Raw genomic sequence first — 10908 nt, 5'->3', positions numbered from 1 at the left:
TGTTGTTTTGTTGCTTCTCTAGTTCAATTTGTTGTTTTCCACTTGAAACTGATTTACATCATCATAACATATAACCTTAATATCTCATCCAAGACAAGTTTATCAACAACAAATATGAGACAAGCTATACAAAAATTCCGTGCTCTACCCTCAGGCAAAGCATTGCAATGTTCTGCAAGTGCTTGGTTCTGTCTGCACCGTACTACACCGTCTCGATGACCCTGAAGGAGTCCATGACTCTTCTGAGGTCGTCCTCTTCCTCCATGAACACCTGCTCCGGCGTCTGCAACCGGAGCTCATAGAGCCGCTTGTTCTCAACGCCGAGGACCGATAGGTAGCGCCGGTCCCACTCCAGGCTCTGCACCCTGTCCTGCGGCATCACTGCCAGCTCGTTGTTGCTCGCATAGGATTTTATATTCACCTACATGAAAAAACCACAAGCAAACACAACTGAGTTTTCATTCTGAATTATGCTGAGCTCAACCACTCATCTGAAATTATATATAAAAAAAATCACAGCATTTTCTGTCTTGTTCACCTCAACTTCGTAGTACAGCCTGCCATCATCGGCGACCTTGGATGACGCAGACAGGATGTTTGATTCGCGGCGAACACCCAGCCTGGTCGACATGAACTCCGTCAGGTACTGCTTCAGAACCTTCTCCGCAGCCTTCTCCGGAGGGCCTAGATCCTCGACGCTGGTGTATTTTGACGACGAAGGGGACGATATCTCGACCGACATGTTCTCGTCGAGGACAAAGGGGTCCCTGAAGAATATGTCCGCGCCAGCGCCTCGCACCTGGATCCAGCTCTTGGGGTACAGGAAGGTGTAGCCATCAAATGTGTCGATGTACTCCCTGAATGCGCCGCCAGTTGTCTCAGCTAGCGTGATCTGCTTTGGTCCTAAGAGTAGGACTGCTGAGGTGGATATCATTGTCGACAGCACATTCCTCCTGGGAACTGCAGAAATCTTAGTTGCTTGCAGACTTGCAGTTTGCGAAGATGCAATGTTTGTAGTCTTGTAGATAAGTAATAATCAAGCAACAATAAGTTTCATAGATAATTTGTGCGCCTGCCATCGTTGATCGTTCAGTTTGTTACCTCTTCCATGTCATGACATAGTGCAGATGAAAACTAGCGCAAGAAAAGCTTCAGATGTAGTCTTGGTAGGAATTAAGGTTCTCTTTCACACCAGCAGTCTTAGATAAAATGTTTACTTGGAATAGGTAACCATGTTAAAACTGTTGCATGAATGCAAAATTTTATTTGGAATAGTGATACTATCAGTTTTCAGTCAGCAACTCACCATATTTTCTAATTGCATGATTTCGAAATCATGACTCCTTTCAAAGTGACCAGTGTTAAAACAGATAAATCTTTACTTGGAATAGGAGTGCAGTATGAAGCTCAGTATGCAACAATTCACAACAAATTCCAAACAGACCTAACCTAAAAGAAATCATTATATAATAAATTCTACTGTGTGAATATTTCAATATCAGTATACATAATATTCAACACTAGTGTATAAAGGACAAAATAGAAATTGTGAGTTGCAGCACAGCTAGTAATTTTGGAGCCTTACGCTCATGTGCAGTGTACTTCAAACTTGTAGGCTAGCTCATCCTTTGACAAATGCAACAATGTAGCGATGGTTGGGGTAATTGCCATCAACTTAATTTAATATTCCATTTTCACTAATAACATGGACTGTAAATAGCACAACATGCTAAAACTATCATTATCAGTCCACAGGAAACACCATGCCATCAATTGTCAATTGCAGTAAATTCGAATCAGATGAAGGGTGAGTTATGGTCATTGCCAACTGGAACACATCCATGTGGAAATTTTGTGAATTATGGGAATTCCCAACTGGAACAGACCCATGTAGAGATCTCGTTAGGACAATAGTGTTTACAACTCTACAATCCACCAACAAGCGCAGCACTCCAAGGTTGCTGGAAAATAAGGCACAGCACAGAAGTGACAAGAAGCCAGGTCATATGTGATCACTATCAAGTATCTGCACAGAAGACTTTAAATGGCTACACCGTTATATGCACCATATGAGGCAGCAACATGGTAGAAGTTTATAGACTAACACCTAGTTATCGAGAACGACAAAGCACTGGAAATAACAAGAGAAGGCCAGAGAAAGTGACTAACAGTAACAGGTAAGGACTCAACCAAACCTGTCTTGAAATGCACATGATATAAAATATCACAACTCGGAAATGTTCCATCACTCGATGCATGTGAAAATGCAATGGGAATTCCACACTTTAGGAAGAATTATCCTGACTAGAAATCCACAATCTGGAATTTGAGAGCACCTTAACTCATTGAGCTAAGCTTTAAGCTACACTTACGGATCTCAGTCTAGGCACATTCCTCCTGGGAACTGCAGAAATCTTAGCTGCTTGCAGTTTGTGAAGATGTAATAATTTTTAAACAAGTAATAATCAAGCAAGCATAAGATTTGTCAATATGAGTTTCTTCTATTCAGTTTGTTAACTCTTTAATTCTGTGTCGTACTGCAGATGCAAACTAGGAAAAGAAGAGCTCCAGACCCCAGCTATCTTATTAGGGAAAAAGAGGTCCTCTTTCACACTAGCAGTCCTAGTCCCTAGATAAAATTATTCACTTAGAAAATTTAGTATGTAGTAATCAAGGATTTAAATATTATGCTACAGCTAGTCACCCACTGGAGCATTTTCATGTAGCATGAGTCAGAAACTACAATACTACATATCTGCAGTTTTTTTTTCTTTGACAAGCTTTGACAAAATGACAAATTGTGCACTACCAGTATGTAGCAATCACCACGTTTTCTAATTGATAACCTTTTACATCATGACTGCTTTCAAAGTTACCGATGTTAGAACTTTCCTATCAATCCTTATCAGGTATCTTGTCTGGACTGTAGAGTGTAAACTGAATCTTAGCATGCAACAATTCGAAAGTCGAAACAAGTTTCAAACAGATCTAACCTAACTAACACCGTTAGCTAACTAAATTGAACTGTTTGAATATGTCAACAGGATTATACAGAATATTCAACACTAGGATAAATAGGACAAGACATAAATTGTGACAGCACAACTAGCAACTCTTGGAGCCTAGCTCTCGTTCTGTGTACGTCAAACTTGTAGGCTCCTTGACAAACACAAAAATGTCATGATTTCAGATGGCACACCATCAACCTATTATAGACTCTATTTTGACTAATTGCATGACCCGTAAATAACAAAAAATCTTAAAACTATCCTTATCAATCCATAACTGAACAGCCTGTCAGTCATTGTCAAGCACGGTAATTTCCAACCAAAAGAAGGGTGAGTCGTTATGCTCATTCCCAACTGAAGCACATCCATGTGGAAATTACGTTAGGAAAAAGTGGCCAACCAATTGGAATTGAAGCAATGAACTGACAGCAAGGTGCACGCGTGTGCTGAATGGCCAAATGCAGGTGACAAGGAGTCAGGTCATATGGAATCACTATCAGCAAGCAAGACTGGAAGTAGCTACACTGCTGTCAATTCTCAATTGCCTCCACAGGAAGCAGCAACGTGATACTAGAATGTTCTTACTTCTTAGCCGTGACCTCTAGTTACTGGGGCACATGCAGAGCACTTGAATTCTGGAAATAACAAGAGAAGGACAAGGGAGGGGCTTGGAAGCAAGGACCCGATCAAATCCGCGTGCCTTGAAATGTGCAAACAAAACGGAAGAAACGTTCCATCAATAAATATTAGTGGAAATCTGACGTAGATCGCACGGTTGAACAAGACCATCCAGATTCCAGACTACAAGTACAAGCCAGTCAACTAGTCAAGTGAGGTTGCTGTTTGGAATTTGGGAGTGCCTCCTTTTTTTTCTGCTATTCTTCCGCTCGTGCACGCGCAAAAACAGAACGAATCGAACAAGGCCCCAATTGGAGAATTGGTAAAGCACGTGCAGATCCTAATTGGGCCGACTGCAGCTACGCATTCGTCGCACAGCAACAACGTCAAGCAAATCTCTCTCTGTCACACAAATCGTCTACCTAGAAGAACAGATCCCCTCAACGCTCCCTATCGCCATCGATCCATCCCCGACAGAGACGAAACGAATCGAGGATGGCTGGGCTGGCAGTGCTAGAAGGAAGAGCGCGTACCAGCAGTGACGCCGCCGCCGCGCCTGCCGGGGACCTCGGCGCGTGGGGAGACGGCGGCGGCACGCGTGCGGGGCGGGCTCCTCCGCCCGCGGGAGAAGGCAGTCGCGGCGGCTGCTGCTGCTGCGGCGGCGGCGGCGGCCATGGGAGGTGAGCAGTGAGCTGAGCGGAGCTCTGCTCTGCTCTGCTCAAGCGGATAGAGATAGCCTTTTTGCTGACGTGGACGCAGGAGGTGCCACGAAGGCCACGGGAGATGTCCACGTCTGCGTCGCGGCCCACGACACGGCCCTATCTCTGTCCGGCCCACGAAACAGAGCGGACGAGAGGCCCGTGCGAGCCCGAAAGAATGCACGCCCATTAATCCGAAAGCACAATTGCTAAAAAAATTAATGGGATGTTGGTGTTTCTACCCCTACTATAAACTCCAATGGTGATTTTGCCCTTATTATTTCAACTTTATGATTTTCCTCCTGGTTTTTTTACGGGAAGCTCCCGTTTACCCCTGGATTGAACACCGTTAGTTGGAGAAAGATTAAACAAATTAAAACAAATGAAGAAAAACTTGTTGAAAAGGTCAATGGACCAAACAAACCCTTATCTCCTCAGTTTTACCCCAGCCTTTCTACCCCATCCTTCCTACCGCCGCCGTTCACCATCGTCAGGCGGGGAGCCGGCCATCCCATCCCGATCTGCGGGAGCCAAGCCGGGGCCGCGGTCGGCAGGCAGGAGACGCACCCAGCAGGCGCCAGGCGGGGGGTTCGGGCAGTGGGAGCTGCGGGCGGAGGGAGCCGAACCCCGCGGGCTGCCAGCCAGGCGTGGAAGTCGGGCGGCGGGAGCCGCGTCCTGCAGGCCGTGCGGGCGCAGGACTCGGGCGGCTCAACAGGAAGGGCGGCGGTGGCGGGATCATGCGGGGCCACTCCAAGGAGTTCCTGCGAGTGGAAGTGCGTGCGGCGGGCGCGTTCGCGGCTGGGAAGTACCGTGATGAGCGCCGCCGCCCCCGATTCCGCTCGCCTCGATCCCGATTTCGCGCTGGGATCTCGATCCGCCGCCGCCGGAGTCGATCCAGCTAGGGGATGAGTGCCGCCATGTCCAGGCGGCCGGATCTAGATGTCCCATTTCTCCTTCCTCTCTCTCTCTCTCTCTCTCTCTCTCTCTCTCTCTCTCTCTCTCTCTCTCTCCCCGTTCAGGGCGGCGGCGGTCAGATCTGCGCGTCGGTTGCTTCCCCGCCGGCTGGCTCGACGCAGTGACCCGGCGGTGCAGCGTGGGGGTGGGTGACGACTGGTGCCAAGGGCAGCAGCGGTGGTGGTGGGCGGCGGTAGGTGGTAGCAACAGGGGTGGGGGCGTGGCCGGCCGGAGCAGAGATGGAGGCCGGCGGCGCTGCAAGGGGGAGGCAGGGAGGAGAGGGAGGGAGAGAGAGGAGAGGATGACATGTGGGGCCCGCGGTCTGCCACGTCAGCGAAAAGTAATATCTTCTAAAAAAACAGAGGCAAAATCACAAATACAACAAAGGGCAAAAATGTCTTTTCACACAACATTTAACACCGTTATTAACTGCTTCTTACGAAGTAGGGGCCAACCCAAATTTCAGATTCAAAAAGCAGGGATAAATTCACAAAGTTAAAAAAATCAAGGTAAAAAAATCAAGGTAAATTCACCATTTCACTTTCGAATAGGGGTATAAACGCCAAAGGCCCTTTCTTTAAAGTTGCTGACATTGTCAGAAACAGAAATAGAACACGGTCTTGCGCTTAATCTATTAGTGCTCAAGAGGTCTAGTGGGTCCAACCTAAATGTAGTAGGTTTGACTCACTAGACCTAATTAGGTTTGACCCACTGCACTACTATTATTAGTGCATAACAAGACGTGTTGTAGTTGTAGCTAGTAGGAAAAAAAATGTGTTCTCAAGAGTTCATCGTGTTGGATGCAGGTCTTATGTAGAGTACAAGCAGATTGGAAGCATGTGTCTCCTTTCTTCCTAGCCGCACTTCCTTACTTTCTGTTTGTTTCCACTTGCTATACTAGCAATCAGAGTCAACAAAACCAACAAAAATCAAGCCTGACGCACGTACTGATGAGAGAGAGAGAGCAACAAACATGACAGCTTACCTTTCCATGTCAACGTGTGTGCACAAGGCCCTGTGTGTATGCGTTGGTGATGGAAAATGTCGGCCGTGATAGGTGGCCGGATTATTGCCTTATCTTTGTGCCCGCGACATGCGCCTATGCGCACAGGTTGCAATTTTCTAGTACTCTCTACTTCGTTCTAGAGCTTTGCTTTAATTTGTCAAAGTTGGGTTCAAATTTGTCTTTTTGAAATCATTCAATAGAAATCCATATGTCATGAACGCACGATGACTCGTAAAGAATTATTCGCACATAGTTTTCCCTCGTGCAGTAGTGTCAAATACAAAGTTGCACAGCTAGTCCAATTTGGTAGTGCTCGAAGTGGACATCAGGAGCTGACGATTTGGTTTTTGGAGTCCATGCATGGGTACCACACATGTGTATTTAAGGAATGCGATTTGTTCAGTGCTAGTCAATGTTTACATCAAAATCACGATACGAAAATGTATGCCAAGGATTCCATGATTAGTTAAAAGAAAAGAAGTATATGGTACTAGGTTTGGTTGGGACATTATTATTAGCTACTAAAGTACCTACCGAAGTGAGCGTAGCTCAGTTGGGCAAAGGTTTTTGGTGTTGTAACCTGCCTACCCGATTTAATACATTGACTTGACACGGGTGCTCGTATTTTTTTGAATTATTCTAAATTTATTCGACGCTATAAATTCTAGACGCGTGGATTCCAAAAAGGATCAGCATCAGAAGACTTCTACCGCTTAACACCATCAACAGTTTCTGGTTAAATTACACTAAACTACACGATAATTGCATACAATTTCAAAACGCTTTTCATTTGAACAGGAATAATGAGATTACCATCAGACCAATAATTTAAGCATGCCCGCACTCGTCGATGTTACAACAGTAATAAGTGTTTATTTTTCTGATGCTCGTGTTCATTTTCTTTAGTAGGGCTTGGGTCACATCCACTACCGCTTTAAATAATTTCACCTACTCAAGTGTTTTCTTGTAGCATGTGTTTTAAGCAAAATGAATTCAAATAATTTTCACCTATATATGTTAGCACAAATACCTAACAAGCTAGTCAAACTAACCAAAATGATTAAACACATAGTCCCTTCGTCTCAGGATATAGCTAATAATTAGTTTTTGGTGAATTACTGGCATCATTTTTACATTATCAGTCTTTTTATTTTTTTTAATATATATAGTTATATTGTAAGATGGAGAGAGTATATATACAGAAACTAAAATTTGCTAATCAATTGATGAGTTCGACAGACTTTGTAGGTGTCATTCTTCAATCATTCTATTGTTTAATTTCTTTATTTGATAATATAGATGTTAATATATTTTTCTACAAATTTGGTCCAAGCTTAAATAAGTTTGACTTAGGATAAAATTAAAACAACTTATAATTTGGAATGGTGGAAGTGTATATTAATTATTAAGAGATTCAATGCCTCTGTATCATCGCACTCCAATAATAGTTGCTAATAAAAAAATGAGAATAAATAATCATCAAACTCAAGCACCATGAACAAGTAGCTTGTCTTTGGGAGTTTGTTGATCGCCATTTTTTTTGTAGCGCGTCTGCACTAGTCTCCGGTAAAGTGGGCGAGTGTGTGTTGTTTGAGGGGTGGGGGTGACCGAGAAAATATCAAAGTAAGCCATGCATAAAAAGATCATGTCATGTCGTAAGCGATAAGAGAACCGGACGGCTACGCACCAGAGCAAGTAGCATGTGTGACCTTTTTATTTGGACAAAAGAGGCAATAAGACAATAACTCCATACTAGTTGCGTTGAGCCTAGGATAGCTAGTAAATGACTGAATTGTGCAAAGTTTAGTTGTTGGTTGCAACCTCAGTCCATGATTGCAAACTATAGATCTATCTCCAAGGTATCAATGAATGGAGATCTTAAGTCCGTGCCAGCAGGCTGCCAGATACATGGATATTGGTAGCTAATAAGCATGTGTTGTGTGGTTAGTACCTCAACTTGTTTATGGAAAACATTTTGCAACGTCAAAGAAAGTAGAGGGGGTGCAAACCCTTGATTGAACCAGTGGACGGTGTGGTGAAGCAATCTCACGTGCCTTGCCATAACTCAAAAAGCTGATAGCAATAGCATTAGTGCTCATTAGTGATGTGACATGCAATTTGCATGTAAGATCTTTTACACGGTTAGAATATCTATAAGCTAGAAAAAATATCTCAACAACTGAGACACATGAAGATAAAGGTCTAACTCCCTCTATCCCAAAAAGATTGTTCTTTAAAAAAAATTAGATACATTACCCATCCTAAGAAATAATCTTGTTACCTAATTACTATAGCAATTGTGATTGGAAATCGTGTTGTTTATTTGATTTTCTGGATTCTCAATAAATGCATATGCATCAGAACTAGAAAAGTAGAATATGCGCTAAACAGCATTTGATTGGCTCTGCGCTTTTCTATACATTTTTTCTTAGTACTTGGTATTATTTTAATTAGATGAATCTTAATACAAGCTAAACAAACACTCTTTGTTGGACAAATTTTAAAGGCTAAAACAACAGTCTTTTTAGGACAGACGGAATATATATAAAAGTACTTAAGTGTCACAAGAGCATAGTGTTGCAGCTTAATTAGTAAATTACATGTGCAGGGCAACTGCATAACAAACCCAAATATATTTCAAATGATATAGTTATTTCTATATACAGCCAACATTGCCTGCAAAATAAAGGAAAAAACTGTACACATATATAGAGAGAGAGCACAAATATGAGATATTTCTTTTTTAAAATCGAACCGCGCAACTACACATGCTATTCAGAGACCCTTTACGTATTGCCACGTCCTCGATCATTTGTTTCTATTGTTGCAACCCAGCTGTCCTCGATGGGCATGCAGTGGCAGTTACTACTTTCTCTGAATCTCTAGCCTTGTGCCATCATGCTTATCATCATACATAAAAGTCGAGTGTTGTTATCCCATCCCTACAAACCCTAACCTCAATTTGACACGTCTATACACGTACATATTTAGCATCTCTAAAACCTAGCTTTCGTCTCGTCGTGGCGGTGTCCATTGGGCCTCCTCTCGAGCTCTGGGAAACCTGGAAATGGGGAGGCTAGCTCATCAAGCATCGATGCGTCTCCGTTTTTGACATGGCCGGCTAACCGATCCGAGGAGAAGTTGCTTTTGCGCCTATCGCCAAGAGAAAGAGAGAGAAGAGAGAGAAAGGGAGGGATGAGAGAGAAAGGTGGTATTGTTCACGTGGTGTCGACGTGAGCTGGAATTAGCATACATCAACAAGGTGATGTGAGATGGAAGATGATGAAGCAGTGATGCATTGGTGCTCTCTGTACGTTTTCAGTACATCATGTGGCGTGGAGAGAGAGACAGAGAGAGAGAGAGAGTTGCTGGCTTGGGTTGATGGAAAACTGGTCACTTTTGGTGGCTGTGCAAAGATTGTTGCCGTAGATATTTTTCGGAAATGGTTTTGAGTAGAGAGATCACACATGCACTGGACTAATCCTTTTCTCAATGCATGACAAAGCAATGTATTCAACTAGAACAAAACTGACATTAAAAAAAATGGAATTTTCTCTTTGGCCTCAGTGATCACATACAACCAACTAAACTAATAGACCTTAACTCATAAGTATGGAAATTTGGCAAATGTATATTTCCAACAATGGGTTCAAAAGGGCCTTTAAACTGTTTGTTGCGTGAACATGTATTCATTCAAATCTTGAAAACTTAATTTTTGCTCGAGGGACATTTAGCTGGCAGTCAAAAAAACCCTCACTACTACAAAAATCCTTTTCTGAGGCGGTCAAAATCGCTTTTCCGAGGCGGGCAAGCCAAACGCCTCGGACATACCGTCACGGTTAATGAGACATTAACCGAGGCGGTTTTCTGCCCGCCTCGGTAAATCAAATAAAAAATAAAAAAAGAAAGCCCGCCGAGCCCATCTGTGCCCATCGAGCCCATCACGCAGCCGCCGCCAGATCTGGTGGCACCCGCGCCGCCGTGCTGGTCAGATCCGCCGCCGGGGGCCGCGCGCCGAGCGCCCGAGCCCCGCTGGCCGGATCCACCGCCGGGGGCCGCGCGCCGAGCCCCGCTGGCCGGATCTGCCGCTGGGGGCCGCGCGTCGAGCCCCCATGGACAGATCCGCCGCGCCCGGCCTTGATCCACGCCGGGAGGGAGGGAGGGAGGGAGGGAGGAGCCGCTGCCGCCGTGTGGGGCCACTTGTCCGCCCCCGCCCTCCTCCTCGCCGGTCCGGCCGCCGCGCCGGAGCTCCTTCTCGCCGGTCCGGAGGGGCCGCGCCCCCGACGAGCTGTCATCGAAGAGGCCGCACCGCGCTAGGAGGGACCACACCCCCCACACGCTAGGCCTCGCGGATCCGGCCCCGGGCAGCCGGATCAGGCCTCGGGCCGCGCCGTCGCCGGACTTGGCCTCCCCAGCCGCGCGGATCCGCCGCGGGGAGACCGGATCCACCACGCCACGCCGCAGGGAGGGGAGCACCTCGCGATGGTGGAGGAGCTCGGGGGGAGGGGAGCGCTGCCGCAACTCCTACACCCGCGCCGCCCGCCGCGGCCGCACCCGCTGGAGGAGAGGGCTACCCTGCCCGCGCCGCCCTGGGAGAGAGATGGACAGGGACGCCGCCTCGCGG

The 10908-nt window shown here is 45.6% G+C and overlaps 1 protein-coding gene across 4 annotated transcripts; it reads right to left on the bottom strand.

Annotated features, from left to right (window-relative positions):
- Positions 1-7: 7 nt before the first annotated feature.
- Positions 8-5287, bottom strand: LOC120699809 (psbP domain-containing protein 1, chloroplastic-like). 4 transcript variants are annotated; one of them, XM_039983889.1, is made up of 3 exons: positions 5134-5287; positions 539-960; positions 8-421 (listed from the first exon to the last, which is right to left on the bottom strand). In XM_039983889.1, the coding sequence occupies exons 1-3, from the start codon at positions 5270-5272 to the stop codon at positions 203-205; spliced, it is 780 nt and encodes a 259-aa protein (XP_039839823.1). In that variant the 5' UTR covers positions 5273-5287; the 3' UTR covers positions 8-202. The 4 variants fall into 4 exon arrangements, with proteins under 4 accessions (XP_039839823.1, XP_039839825.1, XP_039839824.1 ...); XM_039983891.1 differs by lacking the exon at positions 5134-5287 and adding an exon at positions 4749-5054 and having other exon boundaries at positions 539-953; XM_039983890.1 differs by lacking the exon at positions 5134-5287 and adding an exon at positions 4749-5053.
- Positions 5288-10908: the final 5621 nt, after the last annotated feature.

This window comes from Panicum virgatum, chromosome 3K (assembly GCF_016808335.1).
Source record: "Panicum virgatum strain AP13 chromosome 3K, P.virgatum_v5, whole genome shotgun sequence".
Taxonomy (NCBI): Eukaryota; Viridiplantae; Streptophyta; class Magnoliopsida; order Poales; family Poaceae; genus Panicum; species Panicum virgatum.
This window is presented reverse-complemented; position numbering and strand designations above follow the sequence as displayed.

Coding starts and splice junctions, on each gene's coding strand:
- LOC120699809 (XM_039983888.1), bottom strand. CDS start 4,301: ATGGCCGCCGCCGCCGCCGCAGCAGCAGCAGCCGCCGCGACTGCCTTC. Junction 961..4,159: donor CGGCGGCGGCGTCACTGCTG/GTACGCGCTCTT, acceptor AGATTTCTGCAG/TTCCCAGGAGGAATGTGCTG. Junction 422..538: donor GGCTGTACTACGAAGTTGAG/GTGAACAAGACA, acceptor TTTTTCATGTAG/GTGAATATAAAATCCTATGC.